We start from the raw sequence: 23576 nt of genomic DNA on the forward strand, positions 1-23576 counted from the left end.
CACTAAAACTATGCTAATTCACCTGGTTACCTGATAAATACCTGAAATACAAAAACACTACAAAAACACGTTAAAAACACTAACAACTTGAGTACAAAACACCAATCCAAAATTTTACGGAGCGTTATAAAGTGTCATAAATGCCACTCAACAAATACTACCACGATGAAAACATGGATTTTGTGGTTTATATCTAACTGTTCTATTCCTAAACTCTGACTTGGGAGAAATAGTATTTATCCCTTTATTCTTCCTGCAAGAAACATCAAGATGATTAGTACTACCACAGTTAAAACATACCTTTTTAGGTGCGTTAGAGATGGGTTTATATTTTTTCTTCTTATTAACACCTTCTTTTCCATTCATATTCTTTTCTAGGCTGTTTTTCCTTATTTTTCATGTTAACATCCTTCAGCTTTTGCTTAAGCTGCTTCTGGGTCATCAAACTAACATTTACTGATTTTTTATGAACTGATCAGTTTTTAAATTTGACTTAGATGCTGATGTTGACCCTTTTTCATTAACTGACTTTACAGCATCAGCACTTAAGTTAAACTTGATAGGTCTTAATTGAAATTGGTTAAGTTTTACCTTAACATTAGTATTTACTAATTTAACTTTCTCAGTTTCCTTTTTATTGTTCTTATCAGTATTAGACTAATCATCATATCCTAATTCTGATCCCCAATAGCCATTTTCTATTAAATCCTGAGTTATTTTTCCTGAACTAGTCCAAAGCTTAATTACCTTCCCTTGTTAGCTAGTTCTTTTTCTAGATAAGCATGCTTTTCTAACAATTTCTCTTTAACATACAAAGCATCATCTCTTTTCTTTTGAGTTTCTAGCATAAAAATCAACTTAGATTCTAGGTAATTATTCATTTTCTTAAGATCAAGGTTTTCACTCTTAATTATCAAGTAAGTCACTGCGTCCAAATGTATCAAGTGTAACGACCCCAAATCCGGGGTCAGGGGATTTGGCCGTTACTATAAAACCTCAATCCAAAATAACCTGTTAATTAATAAACAAATGTCAACAGAAGATATTTAGCATCTATGACCCCAAACTAATCCAAGATCTTTTAAGGTTATAGTTCTAGAATCAAGAATTCCAAATTTTCACAAATAAATTTTCACTTTCTTTTAAAACTCTTTTCAATAATTCCCAAGCTCAAACTTAACCCACTAGTATAACTTCGAAAAGAAGTATACTAGACCAACGATTTAATACATAACTAATACATATATATACAACTTTATACAATAGAACTTACTCAAGTCCGCAAACCCTGGACCAGCCACCTTCCAAATGCTTTTTCTGTGCTTTCTCGAATTACGCGCAAGCTAATCCTCACTGGAGGGTAAAATTTAAAAACAGGAAAGTATGAGCGAAAGAAATGCTCAGCAAGTTCATTATAGCATATATATGGTCTTTTTGATATAAAACCGACATATGCATCAGAACCGAATATTTAAAATCATAATTGTTAAATCAAAAATTTTAATTAAGGAATCCCAGAATTGGTTCCAGAAATGTATTCAAAACCCTTTTTATATTTTCGAGCAAAGTGTTTCAGCAATACTTTGAATCTTGACGAGAATAAAACTCGTAAAACAGTGTTTACGAAAATATCGTAAACAACAATAACATGAAACAGTGATTATGGACTGAATCATAAACTTTATTCAAAACTGAACTTTTGATATTAATACTAATTTTTGTTATCATATCAAATTAGATATCAACAATAAATTAGATGCTCACAACATACTGTCGCAAAAGTTTGGAAGTCAACATCAATCATATATATCAATACCACCTTTGATATTTAACAGCAAACTAAATATCAATATCCATCAGAAACTGAATCAAAACTGTATTTCATATTTTATTCGAAATAGAAACACTAGATAAATAATTTATTATATAATTATCAAAAATAATATAATAATTTTGATTGGAATCTTTCACCGACGGACGTACTTTCACATGCTGACCAGCCCGTGTGATAGCACTGGATTATGATTCGTAGAAACATGTCCCAAAACACGAGTACTCAAATAAAAAGGCAATATATATGTTTGTGGATAGTTTATATTATAAATATTTCATATAATACATGGCCCTCCGTTGGACCGTTCTCCACGGTCACTTACGCATTCATCCAATCTCAAAACCTTTGTTTGGAAGGGGTCATATTAATAGACACCCTTAATAATTTTATTCCCCCCATTCACTTGGTAAGAACATTCGCAGCAAAATCATCTTTTTCTCAAAGTATAAAATATTTATAAAACCCCGTGTTTGAATAAATAATAACAGTTAACTATTCTGAACATAGAATAGCAAAAGACTACTTGCATAATAACATTTAACTCAGTGATATGTAAAACATTTATCTATTCTGAACTCAGAATAGAAAAGTAATACTTGCATAATCATAAGAAGTTGGATATGAAAGATATTGAACTATTCCCGAATTAGAATAGCGTAGAAAACTTGTCTTTGAGATTTAGCAGTTAGTCACACTCGCAATAACACAATTATCTCAGTCTGGCATCTCAAGACATCACCATCTTTTATTCCAACAATTCACTGATATGTTGCTCCTGCAATTGCTAGAAGCTTGATAGCCAACACTATTCCATTTTACTCTTTACCGAACATCTGGTGTTGATCGTCTCGAGCGATCCATATCCACAATTAAAACATATAACTTTAATCTTCTAAACGATAATTACTCGAAGAACTACGCGTCAAAACCCTATCGTCTACTCAAACGATAGCCCACACATAAATAAAACAATCAAACACAAGACTCTTGACCTACCCACATACGTAATTCACATCAGAACGTAAACACATAATTCACATATCATATAATTCATATCACACATGACTCGGTTCGTCAAAACATTCGATTCGGTACGCATAAAACTGAAATCGGGTCAAAAATATGATTTATCGATCAAAAATTGACTCAAAAAGATTTGCAAAACAAGCGACCTTTCAAAACAAAAGAATTTCGATCTCGAAAGTATTTTTAAAAGAAGTAGAATATTGTTCTGAGTCTAGACGTGTTCGTTTCTTATTAAACGGATGAACGGTCTATTTATTATAAATAAAATAAGAATAAATTAATTAATAATAATATTAATTGATTTTTAAGTGCTCAAATATATATTTAAAATCTCAAAATAATTTTCAAAAATTATTTGGCTTAATTATAAATAATTATACTTTAGTTAACTATTTATAAATAAAATTAATTGCTTAAATGAATTAATCAATTAATTAAATCCATAAATAATTACTTAAAATAAATTATAAATAATTAAATCAAATTTTTTATTTTTAAAAATAATAAAAGAAAAAATTGGAATTTAAAAATAATTTAGTTAATTAAAATAATTAACTAAATTCATTTTGAAAATAAAAGAAATGGTTTTTGAAAATAAAAATTGAATTTTGAATATTTTAAAAAAGAAATGACAGAAACGGTTTGGGAGTTTTGGGCTAGGGTTTTGAAGATCCAACGGGGAAACAGGGGACAGGGGTGACCGGAGTTCTTATAAATCCTGCCAGTTCATCTGGATTCGGCGACCCTAATTAACGGCCAAAACGCGCCGTTTGAGCTCATTTTCGATACTAATTCCATCGTTGTACTCACGGAAGCCCATAAATGCCTACAACAATCACAAACTATCGCCGGAACTTAAAATCCGATTAAAACCAACGATTTTCCGATGAAGTAATCGGAAACTTCGGTTTTAATGATTCTTCAACCGAATTAAACGTACTATATACCAAAATGAAACTCTGGACATCTAGAATCATTCCCTATAATCAAAATCAATTAAAAATCGTACAAAATCATAAACCCACTTTGAATTCATATCGACGGAAATCGAAATTGTAAAATACTAAATGAAGTTTTGTGGTAGTCTTGTTATATATAATTATAATAATATTTAAAATTTACTCTCATAAATATATTAATATTTATAATATAATTATAGAATACAAATAAAATTATAATCGGTATAATCATCTCGGGCTTAAAAAAAAAATATATATATATATATATATATATGCTATACCCCATTTGAACAAAATTATTATACTAATGATATAATCTTTAAAAAAACTAAATATAATTAATTAGATTTGGGCTAAAACATAATAAAAATACTACTGATCCATCTAAAAAAATTATAATAACCATACTAAAATAAAATAAAATAAAATTTGAAGGGTAATTCATTAATAGTTATAATGTCATCAGGTTAAAATTAAATAATATATATTATTCATTCGGTTTAAAATAAAATAATATTCACTAGAGTTAAAATAAAATTTAAAATAAATTAAATATAATTAGATGGATTTGATTGATATTACGGGTCTGAGACTAAAACAAAATAATGTATAATATTATTATGCTCTAAAACCAAAATTAAATTAAATATAAATATAATTCTTATATCATTGATTCGGGATAAAATGGAACTAAGGTAAACTCTACCTAATTTGTTATTAGTATAATGTAGGCTTAAAAATAAGTGGGATAACGGGATTCATGCATAGTCGAAATATTAAAAATTTGATAGTCCATCTGCTTCTACAATATTTGAGTTTATATGCGGCCTTTCTTAATTTCCGAAAATATCCATACAGTTTTTATTAAAGCGAAACTCGTCAGTCAACATAAAAGCTAGGACTAAACAAATCAATAAATACTATTTATTCGGGCTAAAAAGATTTATACAATTAATTCAAATTAAAATAAATTATTTAAAATTCGAAAAAATTGGACCATTAAAACAAATAATATATACCTTTTTTTTGCTAAATAAAATAATATGTAGTTTTTTTTTTTTTGCTAAATAAATAATATGTACTTTTATCTAAGCTAACATAAAAATTTTATCATTAATCCGGGGTTAAACAAATTAAACTAAAATAAATCTATAATTTGTTGTATTTGATTGTTATAATGGGCATTAGTCTAATACAAAATAATATATACAATTAAGGTGGACTAAAATGAGACTGAAATCAAACTAAAAATAATTCATATAATATTGGTCTGAGTTAAAATTTATTGTTTAATTAAAATATATTTATCTTTTATAAAACGTATATAACTAGAACTATATCTTTCTATCATGAAATTTAAAACTAAAATAGCATTTATTTCAAAAATATCACTAACTTCTACACGTGTGTATATTTATAAAAAAAAAATAACGAACAATAAGATTATATTGAACATAAAACATAAGAACAACAAACCCCAAACTGACAAATACAACCTGATTGTGAAACAAAAACCGAGCTAAACAAATAACCGTTTTGTTTTCAGATTGCTTAACAGATAGAAATATAAATATTCTTGATAATAAAAATGATTACAAAAAATTTTCGAGCAATCCAGTTGTCACCACTATCACTGAAAATAGTAGAATCACAATTGACATGCGCACATAAAAAATGAGTGATAGATCAATGTCCATATCCATCAGTTACACCAAGTCACCAACTGATGTTGGGTTACACATACCCCATATATTGAACAATCCTTTGTTGTGGGACCAGTGTCTAATAATTTGATTAGTCTGAAATTTAATATTTAGTTTTATATTTAAATTAGAATTGTCAGTTAACTATGATTAATGAAGTGTAATAAGAATGATAAATAAGGATTTTTTTTTAATTGATCTAAAATTTAGGATTGAGATCTGAGTGGTATAAAATAATTTAAAATTCTCTGATCGGTTAAGTATATATAGGTAGACACATATTATAAAGGACTTGTAACATCACTTCTTCTCTAATATTGTCTTATTCCTTCACTTTTGACAACCTACTATGAGCATATTACAAAATATATAAATAATCAAGTGCTGCACAATTTGATGAAAGCACTTTACAACTACTAACAATGCCCATCTACAAACCCGCAAACCCACAAGACGTTCAGAATAACAGGCTCTAAGCACAAGAGAATCTACATATTCTATAACCCCAAGCATACCCCCTGTAGGATACAAAAACTCCTATAGAGAAACAGCATCAAATTCTTCAGCATCAGATTCCCCAGGCTCGGTTTCTCCTGCTGATATCAACGATGCGGATTGAATTTTTCCCGCATGCTCCAGTCTCATCAAAATCACTCCCCTGCGATGGTGTATCAAGGTAAGCTAGGTAAATGCTGGTTATCTATAGTTTTATTATTAATTTTCTGGAGTGCGATTGTGTAACTACAGATTAATGCAGATTACCAATCCATAATTCTCTAGATTCTTCCCAAATCCTTATTATGTACTTATACGCATAAACTTGCACCGAGATGTTTAAGTACTCCTACATCTCCATATTGCCGCATCCAAAACAAAGCAAGCAAGAGCATATCTAAAATCTAAATCTAAAATAATTAATAAAGACACCTATTGTATACCTTGCATAGCGAGATTGTATAGATATATCTCTAACTTTAATCCGATTTACAGTTCCAGCCTGGCTCACAAGTACAACTTGTTCATCGCTTTCGCCATCCTCTGTGTCGGCATTCCGCAGGAGAACAAGAATTAGTAATTTAAACATTTCCACAAACCCTAAAAAGGGACTAAAAAACACAACAGTACCTGTCATTGAAGATCCAACTACAAAAACAGCTGCAAGCCGATCTTCAGTTGAGAACTAAACACATACATCAAAGAGTCAGCATATAATAAAGCAAATGGTGAAGATAACCACATACATTAGCATGGGAACATTTTTAAAAATACCTTAAAACCTATCAAACCAATTCTGTTTAAAGGTGAAAGACGAAAGCTGCTGAGAGGAACTCGCTTCCCAATTCCACTCTCTGATATAAACAACAACATTGGCCCACTGGCACGCTTACTGCTTGATTTAGATAGAATTACATCAGAAAATATGCAATACAGGGAAACTAGTACGGGAGTAAAAAATAAAACGATGCAGAATAAAACTTCTGATGCAAGACGCATCTATACTTTGAGGATAACTGGATAACCATAGCATAGCAAAAGGGAAGTTATGTAGAAAGAAGACAAAAAGTGAAAAGGATATTTTTATGCTACAGAGAGTACTAAATAAATAAATATTAGCTGAAGGCAAAAATCAAAAAGATTACATCTACACTTTGCTCAATGTTTGCATCATGTATGCACTAAAATATTTGTTTATCACATTTCTACTGAAAAATTATTTTATGAACACAACAAAAAGTACTCGTAAACTAATTTTTAACTCACTATAAATACTGCAACTGTTGAAGACCAGCAGTAAAACCTAAAAGGCCACATGAAAAGATGGTGCAGCAAGGACTACTTGAATCTACACATAAGTTTCCCACTTGTTTCAAACTGATTCAGGAAATAAGTATCTCTTCACAGTTCACTGTTCAGAGTCTACACTACATTTAGAATTTAACCTCAAGATACAAGTTATCCCATAAGAATAAAGGTCATTAGATATTTCAGCTCATTTCGTGGAGGATTAATAATTGAAAGGAGAGTACAGAAAAAATAATCTCTATAAATGAACTAAAAAGTGATGGATTAATTCCATTCATTTGTTCAAGGGAGTGAATGCATCCTTGCAGGTTAAAGGAAAGGTTTAAATATCAAAGTGGTCTCAATTTAATCATCAAACTTAACGGGGTATCATTTGGATCACTAATGTAATAATAAATATCAAACAGATATCTCAAAATATGTGCTCGAGAATTAAAAATTATTTTATGAAGGTCTAAACATTTTTCTTAAATCCTATTATAACCAAATAAAAAGTTATGAATTCATAGTATTTAAGATGATATAGTGAGATTTTTAAAAATTTATCTAGTAATTATTTTTATTTAAATAAAGAAAATAACTACAAAATTAAAAATAAATAGTAGATAAATTCTTAAAAATCTTACTATATTATTTAAAATACTAGAATTCATACATTTTCATTTGGTTGTAATAAAATTCAAGAAAAATATATAGAACTCCATAAAATAATTTTAAAATCTCGGACACATTTTGAGGTATCTATTTGATATTTATTATGACTTTAGTGATTCAAATGATGCCCCGTTAAATTTGATGATTAAACTGATATATGGGTCATGGCCTTCAGTTGAGTGACCACTTTAATATTTAATAGGAATATTACAATCTTAATCCCTCTTAACAGATGTAGCCAAAGGTTTCGGCCAGAGTGTTACACACTCCCCTGCAAAAAGGGCACTTCCTCCTCAACTGATGAGCTCATGTTTCAAAACTAATATTTTTATCAAACCAATTTAACTAGCAATCCAAAGTAAATATCAAATTCATTAATAGGTGAAATACACAGACTAGCAACACGATTGCATAAACAGAATAGTAGAGAAATTACTCGCTGAGAGCTTCAGTTTTGCTTTCCAGATCTTTTCTTAGAGCAGCTGGAATTATGTCCATGCTTGCCATTCTATCTCCTTTTCTTAATCTCATAGCAACCTGCCCTCGAGTATTTCTACTCAATGATCGCATCTGAGAAAAAAATCACAGCGCCAGCGGAAGTAAGATTGAAATACACTGACTTATGCAAAAGTAGGCAAATGTGAGACAGCAGTTTACGCTGAATACTCAAGAATAATTCACATAAAGTTAAGTGAATGAACAGATAAACAAAAAGAAAATGGAATAGTGCAACACCCCGAACACACAAGCCAATATGTACTGGATCGTTCAACCCACCACAAGCCGATCCAAGATGGGCAACTTATGTACACATTAATCGTGCACTGTGCTTTTAGAGGCATTCAAACTTAACCAACTTATCAAAGTAGAATGTTAAAATCACCACACATAATTGACACTCAACATCCTGGTCGAATCCACAAAATATGATTGCTGTGAAGACTCAAAAGTCCATTTGCTTGGCTGAAAAAATCTGAACAAAACTACCTCTATCATATTCTCTTTTAGGAGTATCTTCCTAGATGCCATCAGGGCTACTACTCATTGCAAGGATGATGATTATACACATGGTCAGAATACATCCATTTGTTAACTCATTGCATGCTGCCGTTCCGGTATCCATAAACCATTAATCATAATTCTGAGTTCGGACCCCTTTGGTTCTATTAATATTGCTTAGGACTGATTTTGCCTTGCATATATTCAAAAGAGACTGTAGTTGAAATGTTTAGGATAATAAGAACTTACAATCTCACAAGAACCTAAGATAACCATCCCATTTTGTGAAGCCATGGCCACAAGGTCTTCATTTGTACAGAGACGTACCCATTTCAGTTCATCACCCGGTACCTGTTCAGTTAAACACATCAGCAAGATGTATATTTCAAGCTCAAAGCATCAAATAGAAGAAACAATATTAAAAGACTAACCAGCTGAATTGCTATGATTCCTGTTGACCTGATGGAGGAGAAATAACTCAAAGATACTTTTTTAATGTAGCCATTCACAGTAAGCATCAGTAGATATTGGTCTTCGGCAAATTCACTCACAGGAATAATCGAGGTAATTCTCTCTCCTGTAGTTAAGGACAACATCTGGATACAGCATGATATGGCTATTTAGCGTCACCTGAAAAATAGCTTTAACAATAATGTGTGAAAAGTTTAATGTCTTACATGAATTAAGGGAGTGCCAGCTGCAGCACGCGTACATTCCGGAATTTTATATGCACGGGCTGAGTAGACTATGCCTCGATCACTGGCCACGGAGATATTTTAGTCATTAGAAATAGAAAACATTATTCCATGATGGTAGGTAGCACATAGAAACTTCTATTAAACAGATACCATTGAGTCATAGTGTATTACCAACAAGTTTGGCTATATAAATATGAGAAGTTCTAATTAAATGTCGGCTGAAAAGTATATTTTGTGGAAATCAATTTTAAGTGGTATCCTAACAGAGTTGAAGTACGCGCTGTACATACTTCACTAACAAATACACATGACTTGACATGTTATCGAGATGGTATAGAATCAACACTGCAGTTCAAAGTTGAGATGCTTCTCACCCAAAATCTGATGAAGAAAGCAAGACATATGTAGTGAAGGATTGGGAAGCAAACCATTTTCTCAGAGATAATTCAAAATTACAATTTCATTGTGGTTTGTGGGTGCTTCACAAGTGGTGGTCGTGACATTTTATAACTTGGCACTTTAGTGTTCTAAGGAAAAGTTGGCAGCATTATCAGTATGCGCAACCAAAGAGGGGGCTGTAAACGGATTTAAACTCAAAAGCGGCCTTATACTAGGATAGCATGGCAATGGTATGTAACGGTCGCATTCAAGTTATGCCTGATTGCTCCTGCGACCTGCATAGAGTCATTACAACAATGATACTCAGGTAAATCTCTAGAACCAAATCTTTGTAACATATTACTAGGTGCTTGATTATAATTTCTGGGGAAGCTACATTAAGTTCGAAAAAAAGAAACAAGGAGTCGGATAGGCAGTCAATGGGTTCAAATTATTCTCAATTCCCCAAACTTTAGAAAATATATGTTTTGTAGGATCTTATAACGAGTTGCTATAACTCTGTTCATTAGTATATCTACATCCATTCAATTATTCACAAAATGAAACTTCATCTATATGCCAAATTAATTATGAACTAAAATGACTTCGAGTCTGACCACATGCCAAATTAATTCTACCTGAAATTCCGCAGCATCTTGTCACTAACCAACTAAGTCTATCTACAATTGAACACATAAATAAAATAATTATTTTTGTAACAATCTGTAAGCTTGTTTCAGGAGCCAAACAGGCATGAGATTCACCATTTTTTTAATAATGATTTGTAGCTTCTCAGCATAATCCGTTTTCAGTTTGCACTTATACTACTAAAATTTAAAAATCTAAACTGTGGCAGTCTTTTGTGCAGATACGTTACTTCTTGAGTTCACAAGACAAAAGACCTGCAGAACTCTAGGCGCTTCACTTTCCAGATGACAAATCTTTATTATTCTTTTTTATGAACAACCCTTTTCTTCCTAAGTTTTAAAGTTTGTGCCCGGACAAATTAAAAAGCAAGCTTCATAGATAATCTTATCAAACTATGTCCAAGAAAATGCACCCACATTCACTGGGAAAGACAAAGATATGCAAGTAAAAAGAATATTTCTGAAACTAGAACTGGTGTCATTTAGAAAGTACCTGAAATATAACACATGATCGTGAGCATGACACACAAGAAAGTCAGACATCATGTCATTTACCCTTAATTTTCCAACAGACTTTCCAATTGTTCCGCGATTTTGAAGGTTGAAAGTGTCAGGTTTCATTCGCTTAACATAACCCTTCTCACTAAGTGCCTACAATGATAATAAAATCTCTGTAATTAGAATGAAGAAAAGAACACTTGGTACATTTGGTAAAGGTTATAGCATAGGAAAGGAAAGTACCAATAGCATTTCTTCATTTGGGATAATGTCAATCTCTTCCAGTAACCCACTTTCAGTATCCTCCAAGGTTGATCTCCTTGGAGAGGCAAACTTGTTTTTAATTTCAAGTGCTTCCTGTTCTATCAACTACAAAGCAACAAGAGGAAAATATCGTTAATATGCCTAAAGCTAAAACAGTATTATAATTTTGTTACAAAAAGAAAGGGACTCATTTAGGGCTTCAGACTGAAATCTACTAAGATAAATATCTACTGAAATTTGACCATAGGTATTTTTGAGGCATAGAAGAAGTCGTACAGTCTGACAATAGATATTAGATAGTATTGCACAAAAAACAATAACCAACCAGGTCAACTGGTCAACTCTGGTTCAACAGAGGAGCATACCCAGGTCAACTGGTCGAGTCTGGTGACACAGAGGAGCATAATTGAAGCAGTAAACAGAGGCTTAATAAATTCCAATTATTGTGAAGAGTTCAAGTTGAATTATTACTGAAACCCAAATCCAGATTTTATAATAGTTGGTGTCTAAATCAGTGGCATCCAATTTTATAATATCTGAGCAATGGGCATCTAAATGTTAAATAATTACAATTTCACAAGTTTTGAAAGGTATGAGGCTAGAAGGATGCAAACAAGCTTCGGAAGTGTTCGATCTTTTTCAAGAATTGGATCAAGTATAATTATCACCTTTTATCCACAGGGCTCAATCTAGCAGATATCCCCTCCTCTTGGTAATAGGAAGTCAAGGGTTGGGCCATGTGTGCATATGTTACAGAGACAGCAGACTTTTAACATCGATAAATTAATAAAATTTTCTGGTCCCAAGACTATTTATGTATAGAGGTCTAAGATATAGAAGAGATTATACAACCTTATATTACACACATTCTACAACAATGCAAAGATCATATATAGATAATTTTAGCCCTACCTGCAACATCTGATGTTTGCTTGACAGAAGTTGCTCCAACTTCGAAATTTGTTCCCTCAAGGATTTTCCTTCATTGACAAATTTATTTCTCTGCAGTATAGTAAGGGCAAAAACTATCCAATGTAAAAGGATGATAGCAAAACACAGAAAATTTGACCAGGTTCCAATAATATAAATTAGATTACTATTACGAACCTCAAGCTGTGTAAGCCTTCTCAAGTTTATGTCAAGTATAGCATCAGATTGTTTGTCGGATAAAGTGAACTCTGCTTGGAAAAAGAGAGAAATTATAAATATGATATTTTGCTAACATTTAGTGTAATCTTAAATTTTAAATCTCATTCAATATTGCAGTGTACCCTTGACAAATCAAGAATCTAGGGCTGCTTCAATATGCTGTATGTCTAATTATTTACATCCCATATACGATTACCTCATTCTATTCTCATAAACTAACTACGTATCCACAAATTCTATCATCTTATTGTTCCCTAAATCGCCTCCACTCCGATATCCTGTTTCTTTCATTATTTCCCTAGCACCTCTAAGTTTTTTTCGCAGCTCTAATTCTGTACCCAGTACCTACCCCCATATAAGACTAACCCACCCAAGACCAATCTAACACCCAAAAAAGTAATTAGCATCTAACTAGAGATAGGTATCCTACATCTGAACCAGGTAGACAACCTTAAAAAGGGAATAGATATATAGCACAGTATTGAGAAGTAATAGAAAATCAGAGTCCAAGTACGATTTTTTTATGTACCTATAAAAATGGTCATAAAATATACCTATCATTATTATCCACACTAACTGGAGACAACCATTATATACAGATCAGTATAGGTTAATTTAAATCATAATTTCCTGGGCAATTGGCAAGTCTTCAACTAAGTTAAATATTTTGTCCTTGAATGTCTCTAATGTCTCTAATTGGTTTACCAAAGGTAGGGAAGTAATATAATCTCTAATAAGAAACCATTACAATAATTTAGGAATAAAATCCAGACAGCATACCTTTGATATACAAATCACAGCATCAGTAAAGCACTTTTCTAAACGGTGATTTTTTTAATACATAGACAGGTTGCAGTGAAAATTAGAATTAAAACCATTGAAAATAACAACTATCCCCAGGAATATATGGTCAAAATTGTTTCTGAAAAATAAAAAACTTAAGGTATTAACAACAATTACATAACAAAAAAATATTTTTGTAAAAGCTAGGATCTCTCTCTCTCTCCCTCTCCCCCTCTCCCTCTCTCCCTCTCTCTCCCTCCCTCTCTCTCTCTCTCTCTCTCTCTCTATATATATATATATATATCACTTCTGAGAAGTTGAGAACTAAGCCAAAGACTGGATTAATTTTCACAAAATCTTAGCTCTTCATACTAACAAAGAGTATACCCAAAGAATAGTGTGACAAAAGCATAGACTTGGTTTAAGGGCAGTTCAAGCAAACTCCAGCCTAGTCGAAAAGCAAGATAAGGTTATAAAGGAAAAACTTATAGCAGCAAGAACCACAACCTTTTCTTAGACTAGCTGATGCTGTTGCGTTGCTAGATGCATTTCTGATAATGTTGATCACTGCATCCAAATTATCAAGCCCCACAATAATGCCCTTGTTTTGCAAATAAAAAAGGATATTATTAGATAAGCAGCAGCAAGACAATTTCCAACTTTTTAAAATATTATTAATCCCTTTCTGTAACATTAGCCAGATTTCAGAGTTGACTTCATTCTTTAAGTAAGCTTGAAGTAGAAATTAAAAAGCCCCCACCAAGTTACATGGAACTTTAGGAAATTCCACTGTACATTAGAGTCTCAAAATCAATTTAAACATACCTCGATAATATGACTTCTCTCTCGGGCTTGTGACAGCTTGAATTTTGCACGTCTTTCAATTACAGAGCATCTGAAATCCAAGAATGCCTGGTAAAAATGTAAAATTGATAGTTAGACCTCTATATAGATTCAAAATAAAGTAAAGAACCCTAGTTGCAGCAATTTTTTTCTTCAACGTTTGTATGAAATTGTGAATTCTAGTATATGTACTGATGTCGAATAAACTTTCAGACCCACGGGAGTGTAATTTGAAACTAAACATTAAAGACCAACATAGCCTAGAAATGTAAACAATCAGGATGAATGTTAACACGATGTCGTTTAACTTGTCACCTGCAAGAATTCCTTCAAGCCCATCTGCTTCGGTTGCCCATTAAGAATACTGTGAAAAGTTAAATGCAGGACATAAGAAGAGGCAATTTAAACATCTATTCACATTATTTAGCATGACTGCATCAAATTACCACGATGACAATATTTCAACAAGTCAAAAACGTACAAACCTAGCTTCCCAAAAATCTACTGAGATCGTGTGTTTGAAAAATTTTTACTGGCGACTGAATATTTTATATATATATTAGTTCGGCGAATGAAATTTTTACCTACTTTTCATGTTCATAGGTTGAGGAATAGTAGTATGCAATATTTTTGGTTTGTAAAAATTAGCAATATTAACAAAGCACAGTTTTCCCTGGACAAAGCCACATTTTCCCTAGACAAAGTCGACAAATAATCCACTGGCTTCTAGCCTAGCAGATATCCGTCTTCTTCTGGTAATAAGATGTTATGTTAGTGTGCGAGTATTTTATTTTCTGCGATTCACCATTTATAAAAAAATGGTAGTGCAGTAAAATGTCAATATTCCATACCAAAGTCGTGAGTCTCAGTCTTTAAGTTTCTTTAACTGACCATTTCAAAAAACTGGTAGTGAAGTTAAATATTATAGACCAATTATTAAATTGCGAGTTATCATATAATCTAGAACATCAAGGGACTAAAAAAAGGTTTTACAGGTCCAAAAACATTAATTCATCGATTGGTTGAAGGAGTTCTCATATAACTACTTGGCAGAGTCCCCTGAAAAATTCGACTACTCTACTTCTGAAAGGAAAATTTTGCTCGTGTTAATTAATTCAACAATAACAAAAATCTGTAAAGTACTTACCCCACCATATTGCAGCTGAAGCCGGACTGCAAAGCAGTAAGGCGATAGAGATTGTTCAGAACAATGGAAGGATCTGAACCCCTCTTTAGCTGTAAGACATTAGGAGTCGGTCATCAGCAATCTATTTTAGTTAACTCAAAGAACTTTGTCTTCAGTGAAGCACGAACTGTTTGTGCATCCAGCAAATAGAATATAAAATCAATAAATACAGATATATTTATACCTCAATCACGACACGCATTCCAGAACGATCACTCTCATCACGAATGTCGCTTATGCCTTCTAAATTCTAAGAAATTTAAAAAACATAATTTAAGACAAAATAGCATGATCCGATGCATGTGACACAAAGGATATATACTTGAGGGAATAACAAAGAATAACAATATAAAGACATTTTTGGAGCTATAATAGCAATAAAGAGGATTGAGTAACTGTTAAAGAAGTAATTTGTTCAAAAAACTAAAGAAGGAAATGACATGCTCTTCATTCTTAATTTTAATCCAGGTACTTCATTTCCATCACCAACCGCCACCAAGCTTCATTGATGTCTCTGCCTAGGAGTGCATAATGACGAATGCAAGGTAGATGAGGACGATCCAAAGGATCATCGTACTCCTAACTCTTATCTTGTAGCATTACATACTCTAAGAACTAAGATTAAAAAGGCTAATGATGTGCAGAAAACCAAGAAATTAATGTCTTATTTATTTCAACTCAGTATCTACACCAGATGTCCTTTCTGTATTTGTCATCACAAAATATATAGACCTTCTTCTATAATCACACTAGCACTACACAACCTTAACTTTTTTTTTCATCCACAATCATTTTACTACCTGTGTTTACAGTTGAACAAATTTACATCTAATCAAGTGGGAATACAACAGACAAAAATAAAAAAACTATAATTATTTGCAACAAAATTAAATAAGCATATTCTGATGCAGTCAACTATGTTGCTGGTTTTGAAAGGTAGAAAGCTGAATGCAACTGAATTTGTTTAATTCGGTAGTTCAAACTTATTCGCTATGGGACTAAAATGTCTTCCGGTAAAAAAGAGACAAATGGTCTAAAGCTTTTATAGTACCTCTCACTGTACTTACTAAATGCACTACAGTTGTCCTTCTCTATTACTTTTCATTTATTTATTTTCATTTTGCCTTCCCTTGTTGCATTCGTTTTAAATCCAAAGGAGTCTGATGTATGACAAAATTCAAAAATGACTAACTTAATGAAAAGAATTAATAACATATAGAAGTAGATTACGAAGTACATTTCAGTAACTAAAAAAACTGTAATTATTGCAATGTGGTAATTACTAGTTATCAATAATATAGAGCTATCTTAGCACAGTAAAATTTCCTAATATGGAGTTATCTTAGCACAGTCAAATTTCCTATGATACATGCTGCACATCCAAAGGTAGGCAGATGCCTCAAACTACTTCCACGCCTTGGAAGATACTTGACAAACACTAAGGCATTTAGGATCCAAAAAAGTGTACATATTTTGTTAACAAACATTGTTATATGCTTTTGAAACAAAAAGCACATAACATAGCACTTATACTTTTGATAAAATTACCTTTCATCACCTAACCCAAAAAGACAACAAATTTACCTTGTTCTCCACATGCTCAGCGATTTTCTCAACAAGAGAGGCTTTGTTTGTCTGATATGGTATCTGTTTCAATTTTAAAGCATAAGTGACAGAGAAAAACGACAAATTGCTCAATACAGCACAATCTGAAATTTGATGTATAGCAATCAATTCATAAACAATGCATGCTGCAGCTAAAATATCGCACAAGAATGTCGCTAATGATGTAGGGCCGAAAGAAGTTTTTTTAAGGTATCTCAAATTAAAATTGGCATCAATATATAGGCATGTAGACATTTTGATAGGTCAAGCTTCTGTGTAATCAATGCAGCTTATACACGTTATTTGAGACTAGCAATGTCCTTACAGGTAATGATTAGCATCAGGGAAAGCTACCTCTTTTATGATAATCGCTGTGCGTTTGGTTCTGGCATCAAGTACTTCGATATCAGTCTTTCCTCTCACTATAACGCGTCCTCGACCAGTTCGGTATGCCTCTAGGATGCTTGAGAAAAATGATGACATCAGAAATAAAATGGCCAAACAGCAAACAGGGTTATCATGCAAAATTCAGGTTCATAGACTGGATTTCATTTAATAGGATATATGTTCGAACACCCTTGGCCACTGCCTGCAGATCTCATCCTAATGGTTTGCGAACTCAAAGACTTGTTTTCATAGAACTAACCAAAAATATGATACACGATTGTGTGCAAGTGGTTTGAAGCATATTAAGATAAATGTACTTTGATATTAAAACAGCGTTCTTTGTTTGAAAAGCCATGTTGCAAAGTCTATACTACAGCAAGTTTTTGTTGATTATGGGTTTAGTGGATTTCAGTTCCCTATTTAAGTCATCTGGCTACTATACAATATACTAGCAAGGAGTCTTCAAAACCATTTTTGTCATTCTTTATTAAACACTGGACACTTGAGTACCATAGCTTTTACAGTTAAACATGTTATAAGCGCTAGCCTTTACAGTTAAATAGTCGTGGACTCCATGATATTATTGGTCAGAGAAAGCAACATATCCTCATCCTTCCATTCATGAGTAGGAGGTTGTCTAAAAAAAAACTCACTTATACAGCTGCGAATTATCATAAAAAAACGTTGAGACAACTTACCTCACAGAAAACCATAGAATAAAATTACCTAGACATGGGAAACAACATCTAAGATTGAAGAAAGTGTAGTTAAATAGAACTAAATGCCCTAATTAGAAAAAAACAACAAATCCTTATAGTTGGACAACCGGTTAATTTTTCTGAGATCTCCCAACATGTTGCAGTTGCAACTGCATAATGCTTCTGGTTGCTAGGAAGCATGGCCAATAGTTGCTTAGCATTAAAAGGATGGGGAAAAGATCAACCTACCCATGATTACCCATTATTAGCCCTCCAGTTGGGAAGTCGGGTCCCGGCATGTACTCCAGCAACTCTTGTAGCTGTCACAAACCAAAAACTTGTTAACCAAAATGGCAGACTTAAGACATATGAAGTTTTATGACACCACGCTTTTCATAATTTACATAAGAAAAATATCAAAAGCAAAATATAAATAAATACATAAAATCATTATGCAAAGGTTTGAAATTTACCGTTGCTTCAGGATTATGAATCAGCACAGAAAGCGCGTCCACCAACTCACCAAGATTATGAGGGGGAATGTTTGTTGCCATTCCAACCTTTAAAATGGTGATCATATTATTACTTTGTTTGTTTGAAATATTCAGGATGAACAATTTTTATCATAACTTAAGGAAGAACTTCTGATTCTTAGAGAAGTACACAGAATGCAGAAAATCACCGCAATCCCAGAAGAACCATTCAACAACAAATTCGGGACCCGAGCTGGTAGAACCGAGGGTTCTTTTTGAGAATTGTCAAAGTTAGGAACAAAATCCACCTAAAACAATGTGTCAACTATTCTAAGAGATTAATCAGAATTGCACAATCAAACACAAAATTGAAGAGTTAAGAACGCTCACAGTATCTTGATCTAAGTCAGCCAGCAACATTGCTTCTGCGAGTGCCTGGGTGAATATACGAAAACTTATGACGACATATGATAACCCAAAAACAAGTTTTTAACACTAAATTAGAAAAAAAAATACAAACATTACTAAAACATATATCGGAAAAATTGAGTTAATACTTTGATTTTTGACATATACTTTGTTATGTTCATGATACTAATATCGAAAAGAAAATCATCTACAGTCCAGATACTTTCAGAAATTTTTGTGGTGTTCAAGTGAAACCGCTATAGGTAGTTTATCACTGGGAAGTTATTCAGATAACATGAAACTTACCTCCAATCTACACTCTGTATAACGCATTGCTGCAGGAGGATCAGCATCCATTGAACCAAAGTTGCCATGCCCTCTTATGAGTGGGGACCTTAAAGAAAAATCCTGCATAGCACAAACAATATTGAAAAAACTACATACCACTTGTGTAATTATTATTTCTTCTTCGAGGCGTAATGAGAAAGTAATGAATGAAAAAGCTTCTTCAAAATTGTAAAACACAGCCAGAGCTTGCATATAAACTCATGGACCAACTTCCTCTTTAACTCCATGACTATTTTGTCCACTGTCCAGTACACCTTGTGAATAATGTGTACACACACGAATACATATACTAACCAGCAGCTTCTTGATGCATAACATAAAATCCAAATTCAGAAGCGCCAATATAAACTTCCAATATTTCTCATACTGAGTTAATTTACTGTCAAAATCAGAGTAGCAGTATATCATTATCATACAAGTACTATACATTTAATCAAACTATTTTTGTTGGGAATTTTTTTTAAAACAAATTTGACGTACAAACAAGGCAAGCTTAAGCCGCAGTTCATAATGTTCTCAAGATCTGACATCTTAAGAGATATATAAGCACGAATAATGCTCGTTCAAACCTAACAAGCCAAGCTTGAGCATTAGTAGTTGACTAATGCTCAATTTGGCCACACTCACATCAATTATACCCAGGTAGGATTCCAACAGCTAATGCAATTTTACCAATGCAATATTAATTTCTTTCATTTCTATCAGAATTAATAAAAAAAACTGTATATCTTGACACCAGCAAGACTAATACCTCTATCCACATAATGCTTTAGATCCAAACAAATTAGAAATGGTTGTGACTGATCAAGACAAACAATTCACAGGTGGAAGCACATAGAAACCAAATAATCACAAGGATAAACAACCTATGTCGAAAAGGCAACAAGATCGAATAGATTTAGTATCTTATAATATAGGGATTTTACCTATTACACAGAATAGCTCAATTTCAAAATCATTTCTTTCTCAATCTAAAGGTGATATTGCAAGAAAGTGTATAGGAATAGATAACCTTGCCAATTGGGCTTAGACACACAATTACAAAAGCCTAAAGATAGAATGAAGAAACACAGAAAGAGTCTAATTACGAACAATTTCCGCGTATTAAACCTTTTACATCCTTTACATTCATAAAACCCAAAAAGATTCTCTCAATTGCTTATGGTTTTATCCACATACTGGAGCTGAATAAACAATTTGAAACTAACTATAAGAATCCTTTTTTTTGTTAGGTAATAACTAAAAGAACATTTGATTTAACATATTTTTTGCTTACACATGACCAACTTTAGGTTCAGAATAAAAGTCTAGGAAAGATTTCTTCGCTCAGCAGCAGAAGAAAAGAATTCCTTTTAAGAATAGGGAACAATATCTATTTACTTATACATAAAAATTAGCAATATAACGCCATTCCATGATTACCTGAGCCATCCGGACCAAGGAATCATAAACTGCATTATCCCCATGTGGGTGAAACTTGCCAAGAACCTGCAAGCAAAATGTAACAGAAAATATTACACGGTGATGGTGACAACTGATGAGAGTCTAACAGATGAACAGTTGACAATAGTGAAACATGAAACATGTGACACTTTCCACTGATATTACATGAGGTTATCATTACCTCCCCAACTACTCTTGCACATTTCTTATACGGCTTCCTTGAGGAAAGACCTAATTCATGCATAGCAAATCTGCATCATATTCACAGCAATGAGCAGGTTTATCGATTACTCTACCAAAAAAGTGAATACCATAAAAAAATTCTGAGTGAGAAATAAAGGAATGCAATAACATACAACAAAAAGCCATAAAAAGATGGTATGATAAAATGTAAGAATGCAAATTAATGTTAGCAAAATAGAAAAAACACTCCTAAATAAAGGGTAATGAGCTTGTCCCTCCCCTTTGTAGATCATAAAGGACCTAAAAACACTTATGTCCTGTTCGGTGCCACATCAAACCACCCACAACTACAGTCACCAACAGGGGAGGAACTAGGGGGAGACCGAAGGGAGCCTCGGTCCCCGCCAACTGCGGAATAACCCCAAAATTTTAATATAAAATTTTAAAATTTACTATCAAAAATTTTTTTGGTCCCCCTGGATTAAAAAAAAAAATTGAAATTGAGAATTGATTATACAAAATTTTATTGATTTTGTTAATTATTTCATTCAAAATAATATTGATTAGATGGAAATCATGGAATTTGTTCATTAATCTTAATAATTAATAAATAAACATATAGATAAAGATAGTACAATTTTGTGAACGACATACTATCTTAATTCCAGATATGAATGCTCCCTACTTTGATGTGCTTAAATCTCTTCGTCGACAAGGAAAACAAAAGCAAATGGTGACAATGGAACATCATTACCGAGTAGAAATCTTTACGGCTTCCATAGATCAACAATTATAGGAGCTAAACAATAGATTCAGTGAACAAATGACGGAGCTTCTCATTTTAAGTGCATCACTAAATCCTAGGGATGGTTACAGGTCTTTCAACATAGAGAACATTTGCAAGTTAGCTGAAAAGTTTTATCCAGAAGATTTTTTGGGAGATGAAAAAATCCATCTACAGTGTGAACTACAACATTATGGGTTAGATGTTCCGGTTCATCCAGATTTGAAGAATCTGTCTACTCTTGGTGATTTATGTCATGGATTGGTAACCACAGGGAAAGCTGACATGTATCCATTAGTTGATAGACTATTAAGGCTTGTCTTGACTCTTCCAGCATCTACTGCAACATCTGAACGATCTTTTTCTGCTATGAAAATTGTGAAAACAAGTATTCGCAATCGAATGGAAGATGAATTTCTTAGGGATTATTTGATAGTGTATATTGAAAAGGAGATTGCGGAGACCATTTATGCCGAAGAGATCATTGATTCTTTTTATTTGATCAAAGAAAGGCGTGCACATCTCAAATAAATCGGTATGTTTTCTACTTTTATTTATTTTGATCCCCGCATGTTAGATTGCTGGTTCCGCCCCTGGTCACCAAACTCTACAAGTGACTAGACACCATAATCTGGTGTAGGTATGTCATCAAGATGTCATGTCCTATAAAAGGTCTCAGGCCACAATTTCCAATCTCAACACGATCTTAACTGCCTCTAGTCAAACTACAGACTCCCCTCTCTTACTATCTGTAATAGGAAAGTCTTCTACTACTGACCAGAAAACCTCATTTACTGTTCTGTCCAACACATTATGACCATATGTCCAGCACACCATCCGCACTTCTAGAATCCCCAATCACCCAACACTCAAACACATAAATAGTTACTAGTAACTACCCTCTATGATATACACTTTGGTTTTTCAAGTCTGTTTGGCATTGTTCTCCCAGACCCTAAAATTCATTCAACAACTTTTTCGGCCAAAAGCAACTTAGGTAGCATCCACAGCTGCTTTCGTATTGATCTCTTTCACCTTAAAACTATCTTAATTTGAGCACGAAACTCATTTTAGAAAGAATCAACATTAACCTCTCTGACCTAATATATAAAAACACTTTTCCCATAAATTACAAACAACAAATTCGAACAGACCAAAAGCAAATTAAAAAACTGAACAACAACAATAACATACTACAATAATGGAAAACAAATTAAGCAAACACATATATAAATGCCAGGGGACAAAACTCACAAAATCCTGCGATGAACAGGCTTCAAACCATCCCTAACATCAGGCAAAGCTCTACCAAGCAACACGGACATGGCATAAGACATATACGCCTCGCTCGCCTCCTTATGAAGCTCCATCGGAACAACTCTTCCATCTCTAACACCATCATCCCTAACTAAAACACTTCCATTGCCCTCATCTCTCGTGTCTCCGTCGATATCGACTCGCTTGGCAGTAATAGAGCGCACAGGTCTCGCTCTTCGGAGTTTCGAAAAGTACCGAATTCCTGGCGAGTCGAATCGGAGAATCGAAAAGCGAGTTGCGGGAGAGGGCAGGGGAGTGCAGCGAAGTAAAGCAGTACAGAAAGTTGCCATTGAGAGTTGTGTGAAGTTTGGGGTTTAGAAAGGGATTTAGGCCATTTGAGAGAGAGAGAGGGAGGGAGGGAGAGGGAGAGAGAGAGAGAGAGAGAGAGAGAGAGTGGGGGAGAGAGATATACGGTGTATTGTCTGTTTTTGGATTAAAAGATTGTGTGCGTATAAAAGAGGGTTTTGCCAAAACCCTAGAAGGTTTGTTGTTTGGGCGCCAAGTTG

At 33.1% G+C, this 23576-nt stretch overlaps 1 protein-coding gene across 1 annotated transcript; it reads right to left on the reverse strand.

Annotated features, from left to right (window-relative positions):
• Positions 1 to 5803: 5803 nt before the first annotated feature.
• Positions 5804 to 23534, reverse strand: LOC141666592 (DNA gyrase subunit A, chloroplastic/mitochondrial). Its single transcript, XM_074472669.1, has 27 exons — positions 23008 to 23534; positions 20968 to 21037; positions 20766 to 20831; positions 19302 to 19403; positions 18978 to 19022; positions 18797 to 18895; positions 18588 to 18674; positions 18364 to 18434; positions 17384 to 17492; positions 17009 to 17071; positions 15609 to 15674; positions 15386 to 15474; positions 14554 to 14602; positions 14221 to 14307; positions 13903 to 13996; positions 12571 to 12641; positions 12376 to 12465; positions 11443 to 11568; positions 11195 to 11352; positions 9656 to 9737; positions 9410 to 9574; positions 9228 to 9329; positions 8416 to 8549; positions 6792 to 6909; positions 6648 to 6702; positions 6461 to 6560; positions 5804 to 6180 (listed from the first exon to the last, which is right to left on the reverse strand). Exons 1-27 carry the CDS (start codon positions 23358 to 23360, stop codon positions 6060 to 6062), a joined length of 2772 nt encoding a protein of 923 aa, XP_074328770.1. The 5' UTR covers positions 23361 to 23534; the 3' UTR covers positions 5804 to 6059.
• Between the last annotated feature and the right edge of the window lie 42 nt (positions 23535 to 23576).

Source organism: Apium graveolens, chromosome 6, assembly GCF_009905375.1.
Source record: "Apium graveolens cultivar Ventura chromosome 6, ASM990537v1, whole genome shotgun sequence".
NCBI lineage: Eukaryota > Viridiplantae > Streptophyta > Magnoliopsida > Apiales > Apiaceae > Apium > Apium graveolens.